The sequence below is a fragment of the Micropterus dolomieu genome, linkage group LG01 (genome assembly GCF_021292245.1).
Source record: "Micropterus dolomieu isolate WLL.071019.BEF.003 ecotype Adirondacks linkage group LG01, ASM2129224v1, whole genome shotgun sequence".
In the NCBI taxonomy this organism is placed as follows: domain Eukaryota; kingdom Metazoa; phylum Chordata; class Actinopteri; order Centrarchiformes; family Centrarchidae; genus Micropterus; species Micropterus dolomieu.
The window spans coordinates 10246589-10273775 of record NC_060150.1 but is presented as its reverse complement, the minus strand read 5'-3'; the positions used below and the strand labels follow the sequence as shown (position 1 = coordinate 10273775).

Sequence of the window (27187 nt, the reverse complement as noted above, 5' to 3'; positions counted from 1 at the left end):
AGCTAACCACCCGCTGTAAATCCAGAATATTCTCAAAAATGGCACCCTCTGCCCATTGCACTAGGCTGGTGTGGCTGTGTGCATATGATTATGTGTACAAATGTTTCTGGTAAGTGCTGATTGATCTTGGGGCTATTCCCGTGTTTTAAATCTGAGAAATCCTGTACGCGCAGGATTGGTGTAGGTATCTGTGACTAACTTTGTGTGTGTGTTGCAGGGGCCCCTTCAGCGTGGTGAGGCGCTGCATCAACAGGGACACGGGCCAGCAGTTTGCTGTAAAGATCGTCGATGTGGCCAGCTTCACCTCCAGCCCCGGCCTCAGCACAGAAGGTGAGGAGTGCAGCAGACCTGGTTTGCACTGTGACTGCATTTAAATCTTAGTGTTTGCTGTGCATTTGGAGCACCAGATGGGTGGCTTTAACAGAATCAGGACAGGAGAGGATAGTTGTCAGGGATGTTGTCAATCACGGAGAATTACTGACTTACATCTTTGACCACTAACTTGTTAAATCGTTTCCTGTTCTGTAATGGAAACGACACCCACCTTGTTCTCCTTGTCAGTTAAAACAAATGTTGAGAATCATTTACAAATACTATTTGGCTAAGATATCAAACAACCAGGCACACAGGTGTATAATGGCATTCTCACACACAAATAAATGAGGCATAATTTCACACATGCTGCACCCAGATGAACTGATGAACTGCATTTGTTTGCCTGTGTGTGTGTATTTGTTAGTTTGTAGTATGCGTGAGATGTTGAAGCATGCCATGTCTCACCATGTGGTTTTGTGCTGAGAGAGAGAGAGAGAGAGAGAGAGAGGTGTGAGAGTGTTGGTGCTAATGTTGGCATTCACTGTGTGCCATCTGCGATGCCCCAGTCAGAGATTAGCCTGGTTGCCAATAACAGCAAGTCAAGGAAATAACAAAAGTGGAGATTTATATCAGTGTTTCCCAAAACAAAGCCTGTGTCCTAAATAATTTTGGATGTTAGTATGTTATTATCCTGAAACTACATTTACTTAAACCCGAAGAGTTTTTCTAACCTTGTAAATTTGGAATAGTTTGGATTTATGTCGTTAGTCTCCTGAGCCACTCCCAGCATGTAGCTTGCGCCCTGTGGTCAGCTGCACCACACATGTTAAAATTAGCACAGTATACATAAGTGATGAAAAGAATATGCAGAAGTCATCAAATAGATAATGGGTAGGACTTATGATTGTCCACTTTCACCACAAGTGTGTCATACAGCAAACATCAGACCAACAACATCAACAGACCATCAACCAGACAACTGCTTTACCAACCAGACAACTGCTTTACCAACCAGACAACTGCTTTAACAACACAAACATCACCCTAGTGCTTTACAAGTTATACTAAGGTGCAGCTCCCCGACACCCAGTTAACTCATGAGTGTGACGTTACAACCCAAACTCATGCCCAACAGGGAGAACAACAAACGCACGTGTGTACATTTTCAGGTGAGGACTGCGGCTTAGCCTTCAACTCAACAATTTTCAATTTCAGTTAAATGCTAAAGTTATTGTTACCTTGTCTGTGGTCCGCTGGCATAACACCGGGGGCTTTCTGATCAGATGCCGTTGTGCTGTTGGCGAGGCTACATAAGTTTCGTTTTATGGTGGACAGACAGTAACATTACAGAGTTGTTTTCTTTTACCTTGAAATAATCCCATACTGTGGACACTTTCTTCTTTGTCCATCGTTATTTTCTCTCTATTCCTCCACTTTCCATACAGTGCCATCATAATCACGTCGTGTTCACACAGCAGAAGTGCGATGTGCAACAGTAATAAATGTCTGTGCAAAACGGTGTGCTGTATAGTTAAATGGATTAAACGAAGCCTCGATGCAAAGAATTTGCATAGAAAACGTTACAGCTTATAACGTGAAGTAACACGGCTTTAATGGGAAACTAGCTCGTTAACTAGCTTACCGAGACAAGTCTTCATCTTCTACAGAGCAACAACATTACGCGCCTCCTCTTCAGATGCTTACTGCGCTGCAGTAACACCTTCACCACCTAAAACCTCCAGAGTGTGGCAGCACGTCACTCTTCACTCAGCCAAAAAGGTTGTGAACTGCAGCGTCTGCAAAGCTGAGCTTTCCTGGAAACACCGAAGCATCTGAAGAGGAGGCGCGTAATGTTGTTGCTCTGTAGATGATGAAGACTTGTCTCGGTAAGCTAGTTAACGAGCTAGTTTCCCATTAAAGCCGTGTTACTTCACGTTATAAGCTGTAACGTTTTCTATAAAGTTTGATACACAACGGCCGTGTTCGCATTCCAGATGTGCCCTGACTTTACAATCATAAACGATGCATCTCATGGCAACGTTCCCAGCTGGAGAAGTTGTTGGTGCCAAGTGTGCAAGATTAGACAACACCGGACAATTTCATACTTTCTAAAGAAGAGAAAACAGTCCGCCCCAAACTCCCTTAAAAAAATCAGAGTTTTGTGAGTTGTTGAGTTAGGGGAAAATATATAAACGTTGTGAAAAGCTGTCTACTATGAAATCGTTAATTAATAATAATAATTATTATTATTATAATTATTGACCCCCCTGTAAATATAATGCATGACGTTATTCCTTTCTTTGTATATGGTGTCAGTTTGTCCCGGTGTGTTGCAGAACTGGCGTGTAAACTGCTCAGTCACTAAACAGCAGATCAGCTGCTGAGATCAGGACTTGATTTCAGAGGAACTTTCTGTTGCTGCAGCAGAAACGTTCATTAAAAGATGCATTTTTGAAAACAGTATTTATTTTATTGTCTTGACTGTTAATTAGCTCATGGCTAAAACAACCTCAAGTTTCATTTAAAAGCTGATAGTTAAATACGCATTGTGTAATTTTGCAAGTCATAATTCGAATAGTCGATTATTCGTTTCAATAATCGATAGATTAATCGACTATCAAAATAGTCGTTAGTTGCAGCCCGAATACTAATCTGTATAAATGTAGGAGTTGTGCCTAATGTTTATTAGTATACTGTTTGGTAAGTAATATTTGGACCCTTCATAACAGATATTTAGGGATAATGATTATTTCCATTATTGATTAATATGTCGATCATTTATTTTATTGATTAATCATTAAGAAAATACTGAAAAATGTCTGACATGTGTCCAGAGCCAAGGTGAAGGCAGTGTCAAGGTGACTGATTTGTGGTAGGTTGCAGCCAGTGAATTGTTTTAACATTGTTGCCTTTTTAAAAACTTAATTGCGACAATTAATCAATTATTCAAATGTTTGCTGATTAACTTTCTGTCACCTGGCTAATGGACTAAACATTTCAGCACTACAAATTCTGGATTGTCAGTTATCGTAGTGTGGGAGTGGTTCTATTGTGGTTAATTAATGCACAAGTGAAAACCATTATTAAATAACTATTCTGTATCCCAGATTGTAGTGTTTTTATCTTGAAGTATCACGTTTCCTGGGATATTGTAAAATGACGCATCATAAGCTGAAATTTTGACTGTCCTAAATATTAAGTCAATATTCAAACATCTAAACTGAAAGTTTCACCTTAGGTTAGAATTAATCTGTTTCGCACCCACATATGTGACATTTTTTTAGAATCACGAGAAGAAATAAGCAAGGGGCCGGAAAGGTAGAGAACTGGATTGCAGCCAGATTTGGAGAGTGGTTTCCTGAGACCACATACCATAGCTTATTAAGAAAGAATCTGTGTCAGCATAAATGTGAGTGAAAAGGAAAAGTTGCTACAAGCCAAGTAACGAAAATTCGTAGATATGTATGTGTGAGCATGTCAGGGAGTTGGACGAACAAATGATTAATAGTGTAATTAAGAGTTTGAGAGTATTGAACAAAAGCAGAACGAGTGAAGGTCTGGCTTTGTAGAATTAAATAAAGATGAATATAGAGAGTGAACTGGTGAGCGCACTCAATCAACATTAACGCTTTATGGGTATTGAATTTCAGAGAAAAATCCAATAGTGCAATTTGCAGTATTATCAGCTAGATGTGTGTTGTAAGTTTAGGTAATGAACATATTGGAAATGTAATTCATCAGCACCCGAGACAAACTAACCATAGCGCATGACCAAGCACTTTTCAATGTGACTTCTATAAGCTGGTTTTGTCCGACTGTCATGAGAAGTACATCTGATGCAAATGGTGCAAAGACCTGTTCCTCAAAACTATCACATATTAGAGAGTGAAATTATTTAACATTACATCACAGCGCCTAGTCTAGCATAGACCTTCCATGTAAGAATTGATTTGGAATTGGCTCAGTGATTGGCATTGGTTTCATTCAGACTGTTCCAGTCCTTTCTGGCTCGCTCCCTCTGAGTGGTTTCCTCGTTGCCGTGCGGACACTGGGCTGCATTGTTGAGTTCAAGAATAGATAGTCAATGAGGCTCATCGAGGACGAGCCTAAAGAGGAGAGAAGCGAAATAATGAAAGCAAAGGAACAGTAGAATGGGGGCTCTGTAGTGGGGACACAGTGTCGTTTCTCTGTGTTGCATAATGACACTGGTCTGTCACGACACAATGAACACACACACAAAGATCAGACTTGCAGATGGGGAGTGGAGTGTGTAAATGAGGTTTTTATGGAGTGAGGAGCTCAATAACGGCACATTACTGTCCGTCTGTCTTATCACTTGTCTCGCCAATTGGTAGCCATGCTATTCAATATTGTGTATTTCCTTTTCTTTAAAGGGAGAAGACACCTCCTAACAGTGTTTTCCCTTCAGTGTTGTTTCCTTTAACGCTGCAGTCAAAGACACATAATGCCACACAGTCATGTTGTAATTGTATATATTGTAATTACATCTGGATGTGGTGATAATGAGAGGGGATGATGTTGATGAGTGCGAGCCAGATGTGCATTTAAAATGGGATTCTAGCATTGCTGCATCTGATGTTGCTCGTCTTTCTGCTAGAAACCAGCATGTCGGCTAGTTTATCTGTCTGCCCAACATGTTAAAACTCACCTTGCTTGCTCAGGATCTATGAACACTGGAATCCCTCTGTCTGTAAATGAAACACTCTGTACCTCCCTCTGGTGGTGAAGTTGAGATGCGGCAGGTCTGTTGAGGTGTGAAAAGAGGAGGGTGGCGTGTCACCAAGGGACGTGAAAGGAATTTAACAAGGCACCAGCCAACCACAAATGAGCATCACAGCAGATAAGCCGTCATTCTTTCTCAAATAGACACCAGGGAGCTTTCTCATTTGATCATCAAGGTCATCTGATGTCTTCTAAACTAGGTTTACATTTGTTTGGTGCATTTGAAAGATTAATGAGTTGGATCATTTCAGTGTGTTGTGGATAAATCATGATTTACAGTACGTATGTTTGTTTCTGCAGACACCCGGCACCTGATTAAGAGTGGCTGACAGCACATCTGTCTGTTTAGTGTTTATATATCCACCCAAATTGTGGATTAAGGTCACTTTAACAATAGGATGTTGGTCATAAATTTAAGAAGTTAATGTTTGACTAACGGTAAACAGAAATTCTAAACTCTGGCCATTGATTTATACACTGCTCAAAAAAATAAAGGGAACACTTAAACAACACAATGTAACTCCAAGTCAATCACACTCGTGTGAAATCAAACTGTCCACTTAGGAAGCAACACTGATTGACAATCAATTTCACATGCTGTTTTGCAAATGGAATAGACAACAGATGGAAATTATAGGCAATTAGCAAGACACCCCCAATAAAGGAGTGGTTCTGCAGGTGGTGACCACAGACTACTTCTCAGTTCCTATGCTTTCTGGCTAATGTTTTGGTCACTTTTGAATGCTGGCAGTGCTCTCACTCTAGTGGTAGCATGAGACGGAGTCTACAACCCAAACAAGTGGCTCAGGTAGTGCAGCTCATCCAGGATGGCACATCAATGCGAGCTGTGGCAAGAAGGTTTGCTGTGTCTGTCAGCGTAGTGTCCAGAGCATGGAGGCACTACCAGGAGACAGGCCAGTACATGAGGAGACGTGGAGGAGGCCGTAGGAGGGCAACAACCCAGCAGCAGGACCGCTACCTCCGCGTTTGTGCAAGGAGGAGCAGGAGGAGCACTGCCAGAGCCCTGCAAAATGACCTCCAGCAGGCCACAAATGTGCATGTGTCTGCTCAAACGGTCAGAAACAGACTCCATGAGGGTGGTATGAGGGTCTGACGTCCACAGGTCAGGGTTGTACTTACAGCCCAACACCGTGCAGGACGTTTGGCATTTGCCAGAGAACACCAAGATTGGCAAATTCGCCACTGGCGCCCTGTGCTCTTCACAGATGAAAGCAGGTTCACACTGAGCACATGTGACAGACGTGACAGAGTCTGGAGACCCCGTGGAGAACGTTCTGCTGCCTGCAACATCCTCCAGCATGACCGGTTCGGCGGTGGGTCAGTAATGGTGTGGGGTGGCATTTCTTTGGGGGGCCGCACAGCCCCCCATGTGCTCGCCAGAGGTAGCCTGACTGCCATTAGGTACCGAGATGAGATCCTCAGACCCCTTGTGAGATCATATGCTGGTGCGGTTGGCCCTGGGTTCCTCCTAATGCAAGACAATGCAAGACAATGCTAGACCTCATGTGGCTGGAGTGTGTCAGCAGTTCCTGCAAGAGGAAGGCACTGATGCTATGGACTGGCCCACCTGTTCCCCAGACCTGATATCCTGTCTCACTCCATCTACCAACGCCACGTTGCACCACAGACTGTCCAGGAGTTGGTGGATGCTTTAGTCAGGTCTGGGAGGAGATCCCTCAGGAGACCATCCGCCACCTCATCAGGAGCATGCCCAGGCGTTGTAGGGAGGTCATACAGGCACGTGGAGGCCACACACACACTACTCAGCCTCATTCTGACTTGTTTTAAGGACATTACATCAAAGTTGGATCGGCCTGTAGTGTGGTTTTGCACTTTGATTTTGAGTGTGACTCCAAATCCAGACCTCCATGGGTTGATAAATTTGATTTCCATTGATAATTTTTGTGATTTTGTTGTCAGCACATTCAACTATGTAAAGAAAGGAGTATTTAATGAGATTATTTCATTCATTCAGATCTAGGATGTGTTATTTTAGTGTACCCTTTATTTTTTTGAGCAGTGTAATTAAAAATTTGAATGAAATAAAATTAACATCTTCCCTCACTACATGTAACAGAACTATAATTCCGCTGGAATGAAATGCCTAATTGTTGGATGTTAAGAATGTCTCACCTGTCTCATTTCTCTCTGCCAGATCTGAAGCGAGAGGCCAGTATCTGCCACATGCTGAAACACCCCCACATTGTGGAGCTGCTGGAGACCTACAGCTCTGATGGCATGCTCTACATGGTCTTTGAATTGTAAGTCTGTGCTTCACATTGTGTGAGCTGTGATGCAACATTTATCCAGACAAGTGCGTTTCACACTCTTAGGATTGATTTTTTTTTATCTTTTTTACATGTTATTAACCAGGGCAGGAAACACACCACATCTTACTCACCACGACAACTGCTAATCAGTGGAACCTATGGAAATTACACAAATCTAACAACTACAGACTCATTTCACCAGCATTTGGCAGATGGTTGCTGCTGGTAATTTCACACCCCAATTCTAACTACCATCCCCCTCACTGTGGTTTCACACTTATTTAATGACCATGACATAAACAAAATTTGAGTGAGAACTAATCCACAGATCTAGTAGACATATACCTGAAGATCTATGCTTATATAATGGTATATTTGCATGTGTTTAGATAGAGAGGGGAAAATAAAGTGTATCGTAATATATATTTCTAAAACCATGAGAAACATTGGGATATATTTTTCCTATATCTCCCAGCTGTATTTATAGAAGTAAAAAAAAAATAAATTACTGAGGATGATTGAAATTTTGTCTTTTTTTATTATAACTTTGTTGTTAAAATAAGCTGGCAAGTGCTGAAATGCGATTATATGGCAACAAACACAAAATTATAAACTGAATCTAATAGATTTTGCTATTGCTGCCCTGCCTAATTGCACAGTAATGATAAAAATAACATGTTGTAATCTGAAGCATCAGTGTTGAATATAAAACCCACAAGAGACATTGGAGAACTAGAGAATAGCTATCTGCTGCTCCACCCCTACCTTTGTTGTAAATATAATCTTCTTAATCAACTTGCCTGGGTAATTGGTTTCTTCTGTGTGGATTTTATGTTGTAAATATGTATCCCATATCCTCTTGAAAGCTTCCCTGGGAATTGTACTGGCTCAAAAAACTAAAAATATAGTGCCTCTTTGTTTACACTAGTGACAGCAGGTCAAAAAATTGCTCCCTGACGGATGCACTCTGTTTTAAACACTTTTCTAAGCGCTGCTAGTTTGTCTGCTCTTCGGTAGAAAACTTGACTTGCCCCAATTCTGACGTCTGCTTCCCCTTTCTCTTCCTCCTCAGTATGGACGGAGCAGACCTGTGTTTTGAAATTGTGAAGAGAGCTGATGCTGGGTTTGTATACAGCGAAGCTGTGGCCAGGTAGGGGACACAGTCTTGGAGCTGTGGCTAGAACATTTTAGATATTTATCTAGCTTGAAACAAACAACTTATGAACGCCCTAAACTTCTTTGTTACTGCTTTCTGTCTACCCAGCCACTACATGAGGCAGATTTTGGAGGCACTTCGGTACTGCCACGACAACAATGTGATTCATCGCGATGTAAAGGTGAGATCTTTCCCATGTGTCCCAGACTAAGCCGCTGAAACCACCAAATGTGTCATCCTACTGATACCAGTTGACTGAGATGGAAAATCTTTTATTAAGGGTTTTAAATATGCTTTATACCATAGACTTTCATATCTTTGCAGCTCTGAGGTGATGGTTATCTAGACAGTCTGTGGGTCTAGATAACCATCTAAAGGTCAAAAGCATTAGTCTGTTTCCTAGAAACTCTCCCCTCAACATCCGCGCCTTATATTAAGTTCTAGGTAATTTGTGGCTTTTGGAATGAGCATTTTTCAAGTCTTCAAGAAGTCTTCTGTATTTTGCAAACCATTGCTGTGTTGTATCACACTTCAAATGCTAGTCTGTTCCTTTTAAGAACTCTTATAGACAGATTAGCATCAACCAATGATTCCATCGGCATTAGCCATGTAACACAGGCCACATTACCAGATGGAGCAGTCCTGAAACAGGCACTAACCATTTAACAACACAGCCCCCAAAGGGATCAACACAACCTTTTTTTTTATTGTAAAATCAATATATGTGTGTGAGCTGGTGGTTAAAACCTGTGTGAAATAGTAATTGCACATTACTGCTGGTGTTTTTTTAATAATAATTGCAAAGAAATGCAAATTTTGTTTTAACATTATTCATCCAATCCATTTTTACCAGTATACACATTTACCTTTTTAAGAAACATTATAACACTCTCTGATAAAATACAAGTACAAACACGACATGTATTCCTAGAATAGCTGAAGTCACAATAGTCACTCAGTTTATCTCGTCAGTCTTTCACTCAGGGAAACTAGAATTTAAACACGGATTTCCCACTAAGCACAGATGCTCAGAAGCTAACACAGTAAGAATAGCTTGGAAGTAAAAAAGACATTTATTTTTTAACAAAAGAAGTAGGTATGTGTAAAAAGGCTTTGCTCAGTTTTAAAGAGAATCGGCATGTACTTCTCCAGTGTTCAGGTTTACATAGTTTGCAGTCAGACAAAACTTGTGATCACTGTTGACCAGAATGTGGAAGCGTGGTCAGCCCTGTGCGGCGGAGGGTGGTGTTGATGACACAGATGCTTGTTCTGGGGGTGACTGAGGGGGTGTTGAGTTCAGGGTTAGGTAAAGCCATTGGCACAGACTGTCGCCTGAACTCCGTTGTCGAGCTGTTAGATGCTCCGTCGTTTAGGAAGAGAAGCCGGTTGCCAAGACGGTGTCCAAGTGCTTGGAGGGCGGTTTTGCGCACTGAGCCAGATAACAGGAAGTACATGACAGGATCCAAACAGCTATTGAAGGCAGATAATAACAGCATCACCTCATTGGTACGGTCCACCATTTGCAAGTACTCACAGTTTACTGTTGTGCTGAGCTGGGAGAGGATGTAGACAAGGCGAAAGGCGTGGTACGGCCCGAAGCAGACGGTGAACAGAAAGAGGACAAAGAAGGACTTCTTGGCGGTTCGTTGGTATCTCTGTGCGTTGGGAAGGTCCGGCTTGTCCCATGACACTCTCAGCAACTGAGAAGCAATCTTTGCATAGGAGACCACCAGCATGATGAAGACGAGCCAGAACATCAACACCAGCGCCCCGTTGAAGTAGGCTTTCCCTTTGGCTTTGCTGCTACGGTGCTTGTACTGGAAGCATATGTCTTTCTCCTCACTGTCCTCTGCTGTGGCGATCATGGGCACCAGCGCCATCAGTGACATACCCCACAGAACCCCGCACGCCACCCAGCTCCAAGGCCAGACGTGACCCAACACCGTCACCCTCATGCCTCTCCGTACTCTGCTTTTCCCCTTTATCCTCAAGTATCTGTCCAAGCTGATGAGCCCCAGTAATGCAATACTGATGTACATGTTCATGTAAAACAGATTCCCCACCAACTTGCAGACTACAGATCCCAGTACCCATTGGTTTCCATTAACATGGTAGAACACCCTGAAGGGCAGACACGCCAGGAGGACCAGATCCGCCACAGCGCAGTTGATGAGGAACACCCGCACAGAGTTGCGTTTTGACTGTAGGAAAAGGAAGACCCACAGGGCGAAGAGGTTACCCACAAGCCCAAAAAGGAAGAACAGTGAGTATAGGACTGCGAGCGGCAGGCGGAGGGCCTCGTCATTAAACGAACACAGAGTCTGGTTTGGGGCCACTGAAGAGGTGGAGACGGAGGGAGGGGGAAGAGAGGTGGTAAAGAAGAAGGAAGACATCGAAACAGGGAGGGATGGAGTAGCGATAGGAAGAGAGGAGTTAGACGATGCAGAAGCTGAAAGAGTGAAGGGGAAAGAAGCAGCAGAGTAGAAGGAAGTCCTTGTGGCTGAGGCAGAGGAGGAGGTGGTCATTGTGACTGAGGAGTGACAACTTCAGGGTTGTTCATCATTATGCTGAGAAAAAAGAAAAACGTTGTCACTGAACAAATACAACTTTTTAAACAGCTAAAATTAAAGGCAAGAAGAAACACCCTCACAGTGACACTGTAGTTACGTATTTTATGAGTAATGCACAGACATAAGTAATATGTGGGTTGTAGTTTTAGAGGTCATCTGTGTAATACTCAGTGTGAAATAGAAATTATAGTAATTTATGTAATGCCTTGAAAAAAGTAAAGCATCCTACAAAAGAAGAGCTCCAGACGCAGGGTATTGAATATTCTGGAAAATGTACAGATGTCCCTCCGAACAGCAGTTCTTTTTTCTATTGTTCATAGATTTAGTTTTTTTATGGGTGGGAGCTGGAGTCAGAACTAACTGAAACTTTCATGCCTATTTAAAACATACATTCCAGTCCCATGGTATTACAGTAAAGTGTAGACACACATGCATGCACACACTCATGCAAAGTCACTCTGACTCCTACACACAGGTGTTTGGATTAAGGGGGACACTCACCATTAATATTCTTTCCACTGGAGAGTCAGCACAGCTGCAGTTTAAATGTGCAATAACGTGCAGAGAATTGTTAGAGCACAGCAGTCCAGGTTTTTTTCCTCCCATCAAGCTGTAACTTGTTTAAAAAACTTGAGTGACATATGTCATAGGATATTAAACTACAGTCCTTGTCCTCAATACTTCTTTTGCCTTCTTCACCTCTCTTCTCTTCAGTCTCTGCAGACGACTCTTTTTTTCACATCCTATTGAAAGTGTCCCATCCTCCTCCCAGCTCTCTTTTTGAGCTTGTCTTCCCTCTTTCCGTATTGGTCCTTGTCCTCTCTTTCTTTATTGAAAAGCTCTAGTTATTTTTTTTTTACCCTCTCCACTGTCTGTTGCACTCACAGTTGGACTGTCTAGTCTGCCGGTCTTCTTGCCTCTGCCTCTTGTTCTTGCTCTCTCTCTCTTTCCCGCCCCCCCCTCCCCTTTGACTGCGTTGCACTGTTCTCGCACCATCTCGGTCAACACCCGGTCCACGCCCCTCAATTTCCCCATAATGACAAGTGCAAAAATGTGAAGACGGGAAGTGGGGCCCACCACTGCTACTTATTTTCACACACTTGCCGTATTACTGAGCTTCATCTGTCCCCTGAAGTTCCTTTTAGAGTGAAACAACTTAAATAGGCAAGAATACTACATTTTAACACAATTTATTTCTCTAAGGGAGGTGTTTTTAATATTTCATGCACAGATCAGTGACTTTAATCTTGTCTGGAGTGCATACAATATGTGAGTGATTTTCCGGCTCAACTAAAGAATTGATTACAGTCCCAAAAGCACACCAAGTGTTCCTGCTATAATTTAAGTCTTGTCCAAAGAGACAGTTTGCATTCTTAACTGCAGCTCTGAGGTTTTGCATGCAAAACATTTACTTCAGGACATATAATGGACTATAGCATATATATCTGCTGCTTGTCCTCTGACATTTCTCTCAATTTCATTGTCCTCTCGTCAGTTTTATAGCACTGCCAGTAATGCAACAGGTTGTTCTCTGTAGAACAAAAACAATTGTCTTGTACTCTAAATAGCATTGCAAGAACCTCATATCAAATTATTATTATTAATTAATTTTTTACTAAATTAACGTGATTCTTCATCGATAGAATGTGACTTGCTCTACGGCTCTCTGAGAGCCACATCTTTCTGATGAGGAAAAATAATCACGTCTCACTTAATGCTTTTTATCCCTTAAATGGGTAATACTGTATCCTGTCTGTATCGGCATCATAATAAAGTTGTGGTTATGCTGCGCGACTTGCTGTCGAAGCGAAACCAATGTTCACTTACTATCAAATGAACATGGGATTTTGCACTTCTGCACAGAAAGAGAAAAGCAATGCTTTGCACAGTTACTGTAGATTGCAAAGAAATGTGCTTTTTTCTTTCTGTCAGTAAAAAGTCATGACAGTTATGAGTTGGTATATTTTGCACAGTGACTCATACAGTTTAATGAGGACCTACGAGGACAGTCCCTTATTTAACCTGTTAAAATATATGGACTATAAATCTCCTCTTTAACTTCTTTTTCACCCACCTTGACCTGTCTCTCTTATTCCTCTGTAGCCCCACTGTGTGCTGCTGGCCTCAAAGGAGAACTCTGCTCCCGTCAAGCTGGGAGGTTTTGGAGTGGCAATACAGCTGGGAGAATCTGGTTTAGTAGCTGGAGGTACAGACTGGTTTTTTTTCCCTCTATACCTCAAAAGACTGAGACACAGACACACACTGAAATAATTAGATAATCAGTCAAAGGATGTACAATTAATTAGTTATACTTTTGATATCTGGTTAATTAACTATTGCTTGCTTATTTAAATTTCCACATTATTACAAAATGGATACTTTTTGGCTTTTGGCAGTAAACACTTTCATAATGAGTTTATGGTCTCAGTCGCTAGTTTCAGGTGTTCTTGAATACAAAATGATGTTCATTTAGTACATTATGGTCCCATTTATTTTAAAATAGAGGTGCTACAGGGCGGGATTATCTATGATTAACAAGTCGTTACCATGGCAACCTGTCAGTCAGGCTAGAATTACTTGTACCCACGGCACTGTAAATTTAACCAGTGCCGTTGAAAAAGCACATTAGGAGTCGGCTGTTCACTTTCTCTGGTGAGTACATTTAGGCTTTGTTCAGACTGCAGGCCTTAATGCTCAATTCCGATTTTTTTCCCAGATCTGATTATATTTTTTTTTGACAGTATCACATTATCGTTTAAATGTGGCCCATATCAGACTCCAGAGTGAACTGTCCGCGGCCTGAAAGTGACCCGCATGCGCAGAAGAAGAACCCGACGTCACACGCAGCACGCTGTTGCAGGCTACAGAAGTAAACAAGGAGCAACAGATGTTAGCTTGCGGGAGAGTCCCGTTTTTCATTGTCCTCTCACAGGTCACATTTCTCCCGAATTATGACAAGTGTTCACAACTTTCTGTTCTTTTCCGTACGGTTTCTGGCGCTGTACAACGCAACTGCCCCACAACCACATATGGAAGTGGCCCAATTCCGAACTGGAAAAGATCAGATTCCATGTGACTTGGCCTGTTCACACTGTCGTAAAAAGGATTTGGGTCACATTGGCCTGCAGTATGAACGTAGCCTTTGTTTTAAGTGTGTTGTTTGCCAGACAAAATTGTCAGCCCAGTTAAAATGACAGTTAAGGCGAATTACAGATGCACCTAGCTAAGTTAGCTAGCTAGCTCCACAAACGGCCGTTAGCTCCACCATCTCGTCCAAATATGGTCACATCCGGGCACTTCCTGGTTGCAAAAACTCAACATGGCGGCGCCCTATCGGCCAAACTCGAAGCTTCAAAACGGCAGTCCACAAACCAACAGGTGACGTCACGATGACTACGTCCACTTCTTATACAGTCTATGCTTGTAACACCAGTTCTGTCTCCAGATTTCCACCATGTTTCTATTTTTCATTAACATCTTTTGCTCTCTGCTCTCTTCAGGTCGTGTTGGCACTCCCCACTTCATGGCCCCAGAGGTAGTCAAGAGGGAGCCATACGGCAAACCAGTGGATGTGTGGGGGTGTGGAGTCATCCTCTTCATCCTCCTGTCTGGCTGCCTTCCATTCTACGGCACCAAGGAGCGTTTGTTTGAGGCTATCATTAAGGGGAAATACAAGGTGGGAGCCTACACCATCATCATTGTCTGTCAGTGTGCACGCTGAACATGTTCGTCACTGCACCAAAGCTGTGCCCTATAGCAGCAGCTAAGCACAATAGGATACTCTCCTTTGTCACTGTGCTGCAATGTGCGTCAATGTTGAGCTCCTGGGTTACAAAGAACTGAACAGTACAGAGTGTGTGCTACATCACTTCAGAAGTGTTCATATTTTTTCTTTCAGTTAAATGTAAGTTATTAGTTGTTCAGTTATTGAACAAAAATGTATTATATCTTTACTGTCTTTGTCCTTCTGGCAACAAGACATGTTTGGTACAGCCCTAATTAATTAATGCCTGTACTGAGCTACTTCTGCAATGACCTCATCATACGTATTCCTCATTGTATGTTAAGTGAGTGCATCAAATAGGTAATTGTTACTTACTTCTCACTTTTACAAAAGCCAGTGAGATGTAATGAATAAAATGACAGTGTCAGCAGAAGATACCGAGATAAAGGTCTCTAATTTTCAGTTTTCAGCTGAGAGTATGAATTTCCTGCTTGGTGCACTAATCTGTGGCAGATGCGGTCACGGCAGGCAGCTTGATGGAAGACACCAGCACAGTGTCGTCCATCAAGCTGCTGCGAAACAGCTGCTAAGACATTCACAGATTTTATTTAGAAAAATATTATCTGTAAATAATGAGCGCTTCCAACACTGCGACTTGGTTTGACAGTCACGTTACAACAGTGATATTCAAAACAAGGATTTATAAATACCCTCATCATTGCTGACCTGGTGATGACAGCTACAGTGTTACAGTGTTTGTCTTTACTGTGTGTGTGCGTGTGCGTGCGTGTGTGCGCGCGCTCGTGTTCAGATGAACCCGCGCCAGTGGGCCCACATCTCAGAGAGCGCAAAAGACCTGGTGAGACGTATGCTGATGCTGGACCCTGCTGAGAGAATCACCGTCTACGAGGCCCTCAACCACCCCTGGCTGAAGGTAAGATCTCTCACACACACACACACACCCTGCTAGTAATACGTTCACAGCATGTTAGGAGCTCTCACTGTACATGTTGCTACCTTTAGCAGATTATTTTCCTCTAACTTCTAGTTTTGTGATCATGTGTAACATTTAAAAACAAAGAAACAGACAATTAGATGTGGATATTTGATATTTCAACTAAATAATCTTTGACATCTCAAAGTCCCCTTTAAAAACCACCTGTCTTACAGATGTTGATTTAAAAACTTCCTTTTGTTTGACCACAACTATACTTTCACATCCGCTCAGTAACTCTGTGCGCGTATGGGACAGCGTGTTTATGTGCTCCTCACCGTTGTGTTGGTTTGTCCTTGTTTTTATGTGGAATTTTGTGTTTGTGTGCGTGTGTAGGAGAGGGACAGGTATGCCTACAAGATCCACCTGCCTGAAACAGTGGAGCAGCTGAGGAAGTTCAACGCCAGGAGGAAGCTGAAGGTCGGCATTGTGTTGATATTCAACTCTAAAAATTCTACTGACTCAACGCAACTAGAGATGAGGAAGTGTCACCTCCTCTACAGCGTGCAGCAGCTTCTGTTAACTGACCCAGATTAATTTCTTGTCAAATGTTTTTTTAGGTTCTCCGCAGGCCTGTCCCCTTAAGGCCTCATGTACAAACACATACAAAGACTGTATACACGACACAACATGTAACTCTGTTGAGTTAATAGCTTTATTATCCCTGCTCTGTATCTCAGGGTGCAGTGCTGGCTGCTGTTTCAAGCCACAAGTTTAATTCTTACTATGGCGACCCCCCAGAGGAGCTACATGACTTCTCAGATGACCCCACCTCCTCAGGTAAATCACACAACAGAACATAAGAAGCATAAGCAACCTAAAGAAGTTCAACACTCATCGAATTGTTGGATAATAAAACCTAAAGGACAATAAAATAAACAATATGGTGTTACGGTAATATAGTAGTTAATGTGCAAACTACTATTTAGTTTTGCACATGAATATCCACTGATGTGTCATGCAAGTTAAAAGATGAAACACACTACCTAAAGAACATGTTCATTTTCTTGCCTAGTTTCGTTTCTCATGGTTTCTATTGTAGTGTCTTAATGTGATCTCCAGCTGTCTGCATAGAACTTCCTCTTTTTTGGATGAAGACAGGTGTTTCCCAACAGCCTCACTTCCCTGTCTCAGCCACGGACTTTCAATTCCTTTGATAAGACTGCAGGCTGAATCTGTCAATAGTCATCAGCATACAGAAACCACTTGTGTTCATGTCACAAACTGGAAAATGAGCAGCGTGTTACATCATCACCTAATGAATCATTGCAATGAGCTAAGCTCTTCATATTTTCTGCTCAGGTTTTTATGTAGCAGCTGCAGCCAGATGTACTTAAACCCCACATATGTGTTTTTTCTGCTGAGGTTAGTAGTCTGCTGCAATCATGCTTCCTGGTGACTGGTTTATTTTTACCATTGTAGACATGGTGTTGTATAGCAGATGCTTGCAGCAGCTTATTCAAAGACTTTGCTGCTTTTGCTTGTTTGCTGCACTTTGCTCTATTTCCCCTCTAGATCCATTTATTCTCTACCTGCCCCCATGCTTCCTCACACTGCTGTCTCTCTGTCTCTTTATTGTCAGACTGTTTTTTCTTTCCTCTCTCATTCTGAGGTGTTAAACTCTACCTCCATAACTGCTGTAAACCTCTAATCTCAGCCTCTCTTTCTTTGGTGTTGTTTTTCTTCTGATGTGCTGTCTCTAGGACTGCTAGCTGCTGAAAGTACGTATCCCCCTCCCCATCCATTGAATCTTGATGACATCATCATCATGTGCATAGTTTTCTTAGTGTTGGTCCTAATCCTCCAAAATGGCTTCCTCTGTGTCTCCCTCTGTTTTCTATTTGGTTTGATGAGTGTGCTTTTAATGCAAATGCTTCCTCTTGACCCGTTACATGCATCTTAATTATTCCAATCACACAGTATAACTAAATATTCCGATTGTTAGCTTGTGAGATGAACAAAACGAAGGGGAAGATGCTTACATGCTTCAGCATCTTGACTAACAATGGGATATTCTATCACAATCAGATTTCTGCTAAAGCATTTCTTTAATACTACACACAACATTTGCAGTTATTGTTAAAGCTTACATTTTTATTTGGCCATTTGTTTGAGAGCAGGAGCAGTAATTTTAAGTGAGTATTATTTTGTTTGGTTAATCAAAATGCATGCCACTCCTCTAGGACATTAATCTATTTCCTGGCTGGAAATCTATTAAGGAAATTGTTTAAAATTGGTGTCCCTAATTGGAATAGTACGCTGCATGTAAACAGACCTATAAGAAGGTTTTACCAAATTACTTGACACCTTAAATAGCATGTTTTCTATTCCATTATTCGGCCAGTATTATACATGTATGCAGTTGGGATTATTTTCTCCATGTGCATCTGTTATTTCAGGGCTTCTTTCTAGAGTTTTATTGTTAATCGACTCGGCCTCTAAGGCAGTGCTGTTGTCCTATTCAAGACCATGTCACTGCAGGATTAGAAAGTTTTGAGGATGGAATAATCCTTAGTCTCTAAATTTAACACATGTGCAAGAGAGAGAGGTTACTCTCTGGTTTGCCAGATGTGTAAAATCATATCACCTACCTACCACTAATATATTCTGCGGCCATTTCAGGATTGGCTTGCAGGTTCAAATGTATCAGAGTCAAAGCTCATTTCTGAATTACTTTTAAAAGTAAAATTCCTCTCATCGAGAGGAAATGTATTCTGACTACAGTGCACTGTTGTCCATCATGTAAACATGTCACATCTTCTCATTCTTTATCAACAAGGAGCTTGTTTATTATGTAGGCTACACATATTCTTGAAAACTTTTTAAATTAGATATTTTATCGTTATTACATATACAGTACATGTTTACTTCTGGGAAGGTTAGACTTTTGGCCTGATAACACTTATTTTTGTGTATCAGATTTGAATTCTTTCTTTTGTTTTCCTGTATATTATAGCATTTTACATTATTTTTATTCTCCTTTTTTTTTCTTGGGTGTATTGCTCCTAACCCATCATCCAAACTGTGACTTTCTGAAGTGACTTTCTTCTGATGTTGTATTGATGCAATGTACCGCTGTTTCTCTGGTTTTGCTGCATGTGTGGGCGATGCAGCAGGTACTTGGGGTTAAATAGTTCTGGGTGTTCGTGTGTGTGTTTTAGTTTTTTCATTTGTGACTTTTATTTTTTGTCTTTTTGGTGTTAGTTTTTGCATTTCTTGTTTTGTCTTTTTTGCCTGTTTGTGGATGTGTGACAGTGTGTTTGTGGATAAATGTTTGTCATGTTAAGTGTTCGCATTTTTTTTGTAGTGTTGAATGTCTGTAGGGACTGCTTGTGAGTGTATCTCTGTGCTTGTGACTTAGTCTACTTGAGTGTATAACATGTGTATGTGTCTACAGGGGCAGTATCACAAGTTTTGGACAGTCTAGAAGAGATCCATGCATTGACAGACTGCAGTGAAAAAGACATGGACTTCCTCCACAGTGTCTTCCAGGATCAGCACCTCCATACCCTGTTAGATGTGAGTAAACCACAATACCGGAACCTCTTCCTCTGTAATATCACAAGTGCCCAGTAGGTGTCAGCTACATACAGTATTTGTCTAATATGTACCTTCTATTTACCGGCCTATACACTTAGTATTGTTTGGGTTTTTCCATCTCTTGCATTATAAGTAGGGCTTAATTATATGTTAATGATTCTTGTCATTTCAGCTTTATGACAAAATCAACACCAGGTCATCCCCTCAGATCAGAAATCCTCCAAGTGATGGAGTGCAGAGAGCCAAAGAGGTAAGGGGCAATTTGAGATGAGTACACACATTTACAAACTTGCGTCACCTTCATGTCTTTGTTTTCGTCACCAGGTACTGGAAACCATCTCATGTTACCCAGAGAACATGGAGGCCAAGGAGCTCAGAAGGATCCTTACACAGCCGCACTTCATGGTAGGATATTACAGTTACACAGCATCATACACATTCTTATTGTTTTGACGGGTTCAGGATTTACGCATGTAGAGCATGCTTACTGGTGTCAACGAGTAGGGGTTTCCACATAACACCCTTGGCCATAAAGCTGCTTAGGACGTGAGCCTGGCGATCTCGCAGGCAGAGGTAGCCACCTGCAGAGCAAAAAGAACAGACAGACGCATTAGAGCGGTAGAAGAGCTAAAGAGACAATGTGCTGAGGGGCTTCAGCCTGGCGTCAGTGTGGATATACCATCAATATCACCATGTTTGTCAGATAAGTCTAGTGGCTGAAACAGAGCTGAGACAAGAAGAACAATTTGGGAGTATATTATGGAGGGACATGGAAACTGAAAACTGAGGCAGAAGAAATCAGTAGTGGATTTCATGAAAGGTATAGTCAGTCTGTAATTGCCACACTAGGAGTGTAGCTTGTTTTGTGGCTGCAGTTTTCCACTCAGTAAAGTCTTATTACAACAGTACAATAGCAAATGTATTTTTCAGTGAGGGGATTACTTTCACTGTACGCAAGTTGTTTTGTAGATGTATTCTTTGGCTTTATTGCCACTTATACTTTGCCTAGCAGCTAAATGTAGGATGAAACTGAGATGTATTTATAGGGTGTCCGCGGGGTCTTAAAAACTCTTAAAAGGTAATAAATCAATTTTGCAAATATTAAGGCCATTAAAAAGTATTAATCACCATTTAACAAGGTGTTAAATTTTCTAGATATTTTGCCAATGTGAATATAATTTTTAACCAAAGAGTTTGTATGTTAATTGTATGTTATTACACTTTTGACTGTGTGTTTCTTCTGTGTAACGTGAGGCGCAGGGATCTACAGTGCGAGTGTTTCACTCTCATACGCCCCTAAAAATAGATCCATGCGAACCGGAAAACTGATTTCCAAGTACAACCAAATGTAAAGTTACTCTTCCTCCGCTCCGGAACCCCAATGCTAATCATTCAAAACATACTCCGACTGAGCTCTGGGGCCGCTTGAACAGTCCTTTTACTCAAACACGGGTGTGATGCGCCGTTCGCAGTTGAAGCGGTAAGATGAATATCTATAGGGAAAATATAAGCATTGCATGGGTTTGGCTAACGTTAACCAAGGACTACCAATTTACCCCCGATCACAGCCTGACAGTCGCCGAGCTCTCCGATCAGCAAATCGGGCTAAAAATCGTGTAGTATGAACCAGGCTTTAGCTGGCAATGTGGCTTTTATTGTGCCTTTTTATTGAAACACGTTCAACTTTTCATAAAGCCGATGCGCTCTTCAATGTCACTTTTTGTGATCAGATTAATCACAGGCCAATAGAAGCGGAACATAAAAAGTTTGTTTTTCTAAAGTCATTGTTCTAAAAATCTACACAAATCAGCTTTAGGATGCAGACAGCAGTTGTTGATGACAAATGTCTGTGGTACACATACATTTATTGTCTTAAACTTTGTTCCCTACTGGCCTATTTAAATTGTTATTATGATCTATATGAATTATTTATACATTGGTCAATGAAAGTTATCACAAAAAGTGTTTAGTTTTACAGTCTCAAAATCAATTTATAGTAAATGTAAGTTAAAGGTGCGTTGTGTAGTTTTAGTGGCTTCTAGCATTAAAGTTTGAGATTGCAACCAACAGTACACCCTTTTCATATTTATGCCTGAAAATAAATCACAACTATGTGAGGTAATTATCAATTGGTCAGCGTTTGCAGGCAAGCTAACATCTAAATTGAACTAACTTAAAATTCATTTTAAAAACTCCACAATGTCCCTTTTTAAAGGTGTGAGGCTGACTTAACCGGTTGCTAATCTAAGTGGCGCGGCAGTCTTAAAATATGTTGAAAAGGTATTGAATTGTACTTCAGAATTCCTGTGTATATACCCTGATTTAGCTCAGAAGCACTAGAGGCTGAGGTGGATCCCTGTGCTGATTCAGTCTGTGACACTTACGGGAGCTGTCACGCCTTTAGGTTTGGTTCAATCCAATTAGCCTGCCTTGGTCTCTGACCTGACCGGCTGGCTTTTTCATGCTGCCACAGACGTTTAACAGTGCTGCTAGCACAATGAGTGTGAAGGGCTTTTGCAAGGCTACACATGGGAAGAAACATGTCTCACTTGCTAATTCTTTCACTTTAAACCTATGTAGTGCATGACTTATGATCCAAGGGCATGCTTTGTTCCTGCCGGTATTTTGTTATTCAATGTCAAACACTTGCTGCAATCCATTGTTGATGCCTTCTGTAAACATCTTTTTATTTCAGACGGTTGTTCTTTTCAGCCGCACTAATGTTCACCATAAGTCAAAAGGCTTTAGTGCCAGCTGTTTTAGCTCTCCATGACGTGTCATGCATCATGTCATGTTGCTGCTCTGATGACCAGATGTGATCATTTGGCAAACACATCTAGTAAATATGTTTGTAAAAACACACTGTGTCAGTAACATGTTTAGTGCCAAAAGAGGATTAGTTTAAGCCACACTCATTCTAAAGCTGGAGCTATACACTTATGAGTTATTCACAAAGGAGGGTTTCTTCTCCAGACCAACTTGGGATTTTAGCCACAAATGTGACACTCTTTTCTCAACATTACTACCCACAACAATTGTTTACAATGCTTGTAGCTGCCACAGTGTTGTCCTGTGTGTACAGCTTGGCATTAATACTTGCAGTGTTAATGGGCTTCAGTCCCTGTGGAGTCGCATATATAAAAAAACAGGGATACCTAGCTTACTGTGCAGCTGGACGTATGAGTCCCAACATTCATGACTGACTGTGTACTCTCCAGGCGCTGCTGCAGACCCACGATGTGGTGGCCCACGAGGTCTACAGTGATGAGGCGCTGAGGGTGACCCCCCCACCCACTTCACCTTACCTGAACGGCGACTCCCCAGACAGCACCAACGGAGACATGGACCTGGAGAACGTCACCAGGGTTCGCCTGGTCCAGTTTCAGAAGAACACTGACGAGCCCATGGTGTGTAGACTGAAACAGAGAGACGCATGTATTCAGAGTAGAGCTGCAGCTAACAATGATTTTAGCATTCAAAGCTTCTATAGATTATTTAAACAATTCATTGATGCGTCGTTTAAGAAGTACTTTGGCTTGGCAGTGGTGGGCGGGAAACACAATCACCCACCACCCAAGTGCTATAAAAGTTATACCAGAGGCTCGTGCAGACTACACCACTTTCAGCGTCCGTGCCGTTCACACTACAAAACTTGCTGTCTTGTGACGGAAGTCTTTAAGTCGCTGTGGCATAACTGATCGGTGACAGCGGCTGTGTCACCCGACGCAGGTCTCCACAACACATTTTGTCAAGAAAACACATGTGAAACGGGAAATGAGCGATCCTGCACACGAAACAGCTGTTTCTTATTATAAAGACAAAGAATATGGGTGAAAGGAACGATTAGCACACGCAGGTAGCAGGGATTGTCTGAGCTACAGAGAGAGCTGGCGGTGGGTAAAAATGTGCAGCTTCCTGACAGCCAGTTAACACATGACTGTGAGGTTACAACTCACGGCCCAAAAAGTAGAACAACAAACACGTGTGAACATTTTCAGCTGAGGACTGCGGCTTACTTTGGCTAACCTTCAACTCAACAATCAATCATGATTTCAGTTAAATGCTAAAGTTACCTTGTCTGTGGTCCGCTGGCAGAACACCGGCTGCTTTCTGATAAGGTGCTGTTGCAGAGGCGACATAAGTTTCGTTTTACGGTGGATGAACAGTAACATTACAGTTGTTGTTGAGTTGTTTTCTTTAGGTTGAAATAATCCCATACTTTGGACACTTTCTTCTTTGTCCCTCGCTGTGTTTTCTCTCTTCCTCCACTTTGCAAACAGCTCCATCATAATCACGTCGTGTTCACAGCGTAAGCGCGATGTGCGAGAGTAATAAATGTCCCTGCGAAACACTGTGCTGTATAGTTAAATGGATTAAACGAAGCATTGACGCAAAGAATTTGCGTTGATGCATTTTATTAATCGTTTCAGCCCTAATTCAGATTCTTGCATCACATTTCAGATGAATTTACATTTACTTACTTTGTGTTTTTATCTAACTAGTTAACTTCCTAGACCATATTTATATCTGATCCAACAAAAGATGAAAGTCTAGTTGTGGACCCATTTTTGAGTAATCAGTCAGTCGCCAACCTTTGACTAAACGCTTCCCTTAACCATTTCACAGTAAATTGGAGTGATTGGTTGTAAAGCAGCAGAAAGTGTTCTTTTGCTTTAACATTTGCATACCACAGCAGCACAGCAGAAGGAAATCCGTGAGACTGCTATCTGTTAGATGAAAGTAACCTGGAATGTACATGTGAAACCTCAAGCCTCAGTGACTCTTAAAGTGTGTTGTACTGAGACTGTGCTGCATGCAGCAGACGGAATTGTCACTCTCTACTGTCAATTATCCTTCTGTCTCTTCTAGGGCATTACTCTGAAAATGAACGAGCTCAACCACTGTATCGTGGCCCGAATCATGCATGGTGGAATGATTCATCGACAAGGTATGCATCCATAAAAAAATGTGTGGTGAGCTTTTCTCTCAAAATAAGATTAATCACAGAGATTATAAAGTAGATTCTGGTAATTGAAATAACAATGAAATGTAACTCTGCCTTACATTAGTTGGACACCCCCTGGAGTCATCTCAGCAACCCCTGGGGTTTTCCCAGGCCTTTGCTTTGTGAAGCGCTCAAGTTTCAACACCCAAGAGCCTCATTTGTAATCTTTATTAATTCATTATTTCACCGCTTCAGGGACTCTGCATGTAGGAGATGAGATCCGAGAGATTAATGGCATCAGTGTTGCCAATCAGACGGTAGAACAGCTCCAAAAGATGCTGGTAAGTCACACAGATCCGACTCCCCACATTTGGATGGTGCAGGCAGTCTTTTTAATTTCTTTTACCCGTCATTAGTGTTCCTTTCTATTTGTTTTATCTAACCAGTATTTCGAGTATGTATTATAGATATGTATACTGTAAAACTTTGATTAATAGCCCGGGCTTTTATTTGCTAAAGTCACTGCATTGACCCTGACTATATTTGGGACAGACGTCCTTATGAGACAGGCCTTTAATTCCTTTCGCACAAAACTGAAATAAGCTACTATGAAACAGTTTAAATATTTCAAACAGTATGAATATTACATATATAAAAATTTTGAAATAATATCAAATACATGTCATTCATTAGATCTAGCGCCGACAGACTGCTGATGCACTTTTATTTTGTAGGCAGCAAGGTAACGAAAACAAACCTACTCAACACTGTGCAGGATGAGAAGTGTCGCAAAAGTTAGCAGACAGAGAGCGATGGACTTCACATGAGAGTATTTATAACTTGGATTCATTTTTATGAAAAGCTCTTTAGATCGGTGGACCCTTACAGAGTAAAGGAATATAAATAATCAAGGAATGGACACATTCGGACTTAATGAGCGCGTAGGTTACACCGGTAAATCTATATGAATTAGACTTTGGGGCTCATTGTTTCCGTTAAACGAACTGAACGACTGAATTGTGGATAATCTACCTGATTGAACGATGTGTAGCATGTTCACCGGTCCACAACGACATATTGATCATAGGCTGAAACATTAATATTTATTCACAATCTAAGCAGCAGAAGCAGCTAAAGCAGGCGACCCAGCAGGTTTTTGTGGGTTTTATACATCTTAAGAACTCCTATAAAAGTCAGACCAGGAGTCTAATGGAGACGTGCGTTTATTTGTCAAAATGTGTACCCACACCAGGCCAGTAAACTTCGTAGGCCATTTGGGATTCGGCCATTAATTGAAGGTTTACGGTAGATTATAGTTAACTTATTTGATTACTGTTTGCAACATAAAAGTCAGCAGCTGTGACACCGGGCTGAAAGAGCTTTGTCACACTCAATTTCTTTATTATCTTGTTGTTGTTGTATTTTTTCCCTTGTCCACACAGAGGGAAATGAGGGGTAGCATCACCTTCAAGATTGTACCCAGTTACCGGTCCCAGTCCATGTCTTGTGAGGTAGACAATCAAACACACACACACGCATACATTTTTGCATATTCTATCTGGGAAACAACTGTTCATTTTGTATTTTCTGTTGCAGAAAGAGTCACCAGATTTGTCCCAACAGTCACCAGCAAATGGTCACGCCAGTGTCACTAGCTCCATCCTGGTATGTTTCTGCTTCTCCTTTTCACTCTCACTTAGTGATTCACAGAAATAGCAGCAGCAAGAAAAGAAAATGCCAGATTAAAAACAAAAAAATACGGTTTCTTTTTAATATTAGTCATTCATGTGCTAAGCTAGTGTGTCAGAGGTTAAGGTTCATACCGTCAAATCACATCTTGTTTCCCCGAACTGGTAACTGTCAAAATAAAAAGTATACAATGTCATCACAAAAGCCTTTGTGATACTGTGCTGTAACTTTGCCATGTTTTTATATTGTTGTGTGCAATCCTGTGAAACAAGTACTTAACAAAAACTTCTGTCATCCCACCTAGGACCTGCCATCGACCATCCAGTCCAAAGGCCGTCTGGTGAGATTTCCTAATTCTTTACATCACCACTGCACTTCTCCAGGTCAACTGTCTGCTCCTCCTTTTGCCTTACAATCTGCTACTGATGACAAACTAACACTCATCCCGACAAGTCCAAATCTGCATGTACGTACTGATGTTTATGTACGTCCATTCCCATTACATCTACTTTGTTAACATCAAGTATTATTGTCCAATGTTGGGCCTGAACTATATTCTGCTTTGGCCTGCCTTGAACATTGGACAGGATTCCTACAGTTGTTACAAAAAATCCTAGTCAGGAAAATATTACATTGCAGTGTTATATAGCCTTGTGGACAGACATAATTCGTTCATAACAAGTGAAAAGTCTGTGATAAGTAACACAACTTGAGATGGAAAATGTTAGGAACCCTGATTTGTCTCTTCTTTGTTAATTTCAGCCATTTGTCTGTTTCACAATGTGTTTATCATGCTCCAAAATCACACACATAAAATGCAGTACAAACATCTTAGTGTATTAGATTTAGCATCCAATTGTGGGTCCCTCATCACACCTCCTTTGTTTATGCCCCCCAACGTTTTCTACTGCATGATATATGTGTAAGTGTGTGTGATGCTCTCAACCCCATAGATCTCCAGACCTTCTATCAAGGACAAATTGTCCATCAAGGTAAGATGTCTCTAAGTGGACCCTTCGTAGAAGTAGATTCCAGCTCCTCCCACCCCATCGCAAACTTTGGTTCCTCATCATAGTGGTGTCTAGATCCCATGCTAGCTGCCAAAAAATGTGGATGTATGCACATAAGCCGGGGAAAAAAACCCCAATACACGCGGAAACAGATGTGGTGAAGGGCCGTGTTGGATCATTTTTGTCTTGCTGTTCATTTATCTAAATGTC

The 27187-nt window shown here is 41.5% G+C and overlaps 2 protein-coding genes and 1 long non-coding RNA gene across 9 annotated transcripts in view; 1 reads left to right on the top strand and 2 right to left on the bottom strand.

The window, feature by feature from the left end:
* LOC123974947 (peripheral plasma membrane protein CASK) overlaps positions 1-27187 on the top strand; it is a 55260-nt gene that overhangs the window by 14971 nt on the left and 13102 nt on the right. Inside the window, exons 1-19 of one of the 6 annotated variants that reach the window (XM_046056014.1) lie at positions 213-330; positions 7235-7340; positions 8422-8499; positions 8614-8686; positions 13179-13281; positions 14576-14751; positions 15611-15733; positions 16130-16213; positions 16474-16573; positions 19191-19312; positions 19506-19583; positions 19658-19738; positions 22552-22740; positions 24203-24281; positions 24534-24619; positions 25721-25789; positions 25875-25943; positions 26272-26307; positions 26921-26959. In XM_046056014.1, the coding sequence (XP_045911970.1) occupies positions 7264-7340; positions 8422-8499; positions 8614-8686; positions 13179-13281; positions 14576-14751; positions 15611-15733; positions 16130-16213; positions 16474-16573; positions 19191-19312; positions 19506-19583; positions 19658-19738; positions 22552-22740; positions 24203-24281; positions 24534-24619; positions 25721-25789; positions 25875-25943; positions 26272-26307; positions 26921-26959 (1662 nt within the window). In that variant the 5' untranslated portion in view covers positions 213-330; positions 7235-7263. Of the gene's footprint in view, positions 1-212; positions 331-7234; positions 7341-8421; positions 8500-8613; positions 8687-13178; positions 13282-14575; positions 14752-15610; positions 15734-16129; positions 16214-16473; positions 16574-19190; positions 19313-19505; positions 19584-19657; positions 19739-22551; positions 22741-24202; positions 24282-24533; positions 24620-25720; positions 25790-25874; positions 25944-26271; positions 26434-26920; positions 26960-27187 lie in introns of those variants that run through there. The other 5 variants (XM_046056000.1, XM_046056037.1, XM_046056023.1 and 2 more) reach the window with 5 other exon arrangements.
* LOC123974972 (probable G-protein coupled receptor 34) lies at positions 9276-20166 on the bottom strand. Of its 2 annotated transcripts, XM_046056059.1 has the most exons (3): positions 19822-20166; positions 13150-13319; positions 9276-11072 (listed from the first exon to the last, which is right to left on the bottom strand). In XM_046056059.1, the coding sequence occupies exon 3, from the start codon at positions 11028-11030 to the stop codon at positions 9699-9701; it is 1332 nt and encodes a 443-aa protein (XP_045912015.1). In that variant the 5' UTR covers positions 11031-11072; positions 13150-13319; positions 19822-20166; the 3' UTR covers positions 9276-9698. The 2 variants fall into 2 exon arrangements, with proteins under 2 accessions (XP_045912015.1, XP_045912007.1); XM_046056051.1 differs by lacking the exons at positions 13150-13319; positions 19822-20166 and adding an exon at positions 11577-11936.
* LOC123974985 overlaps positions 25888-27187 on the bottom strand; it is a 29370-nt gene continuing 28070 nt past the window's right edge. Inside the window, exons 3-4 of the long non-coding RNA XR_006825980.1 lie at positions 26102-26135; positions 25888-25973 (exon numbers count right to left, since the gene is read on the bottom strand). This is a non-coding gene — a long non-coding RNA (uncharacterized LOC123974985). The remainder of the gene's footprint in view (positions 25974-26101; positions 26136-27187) is intronic.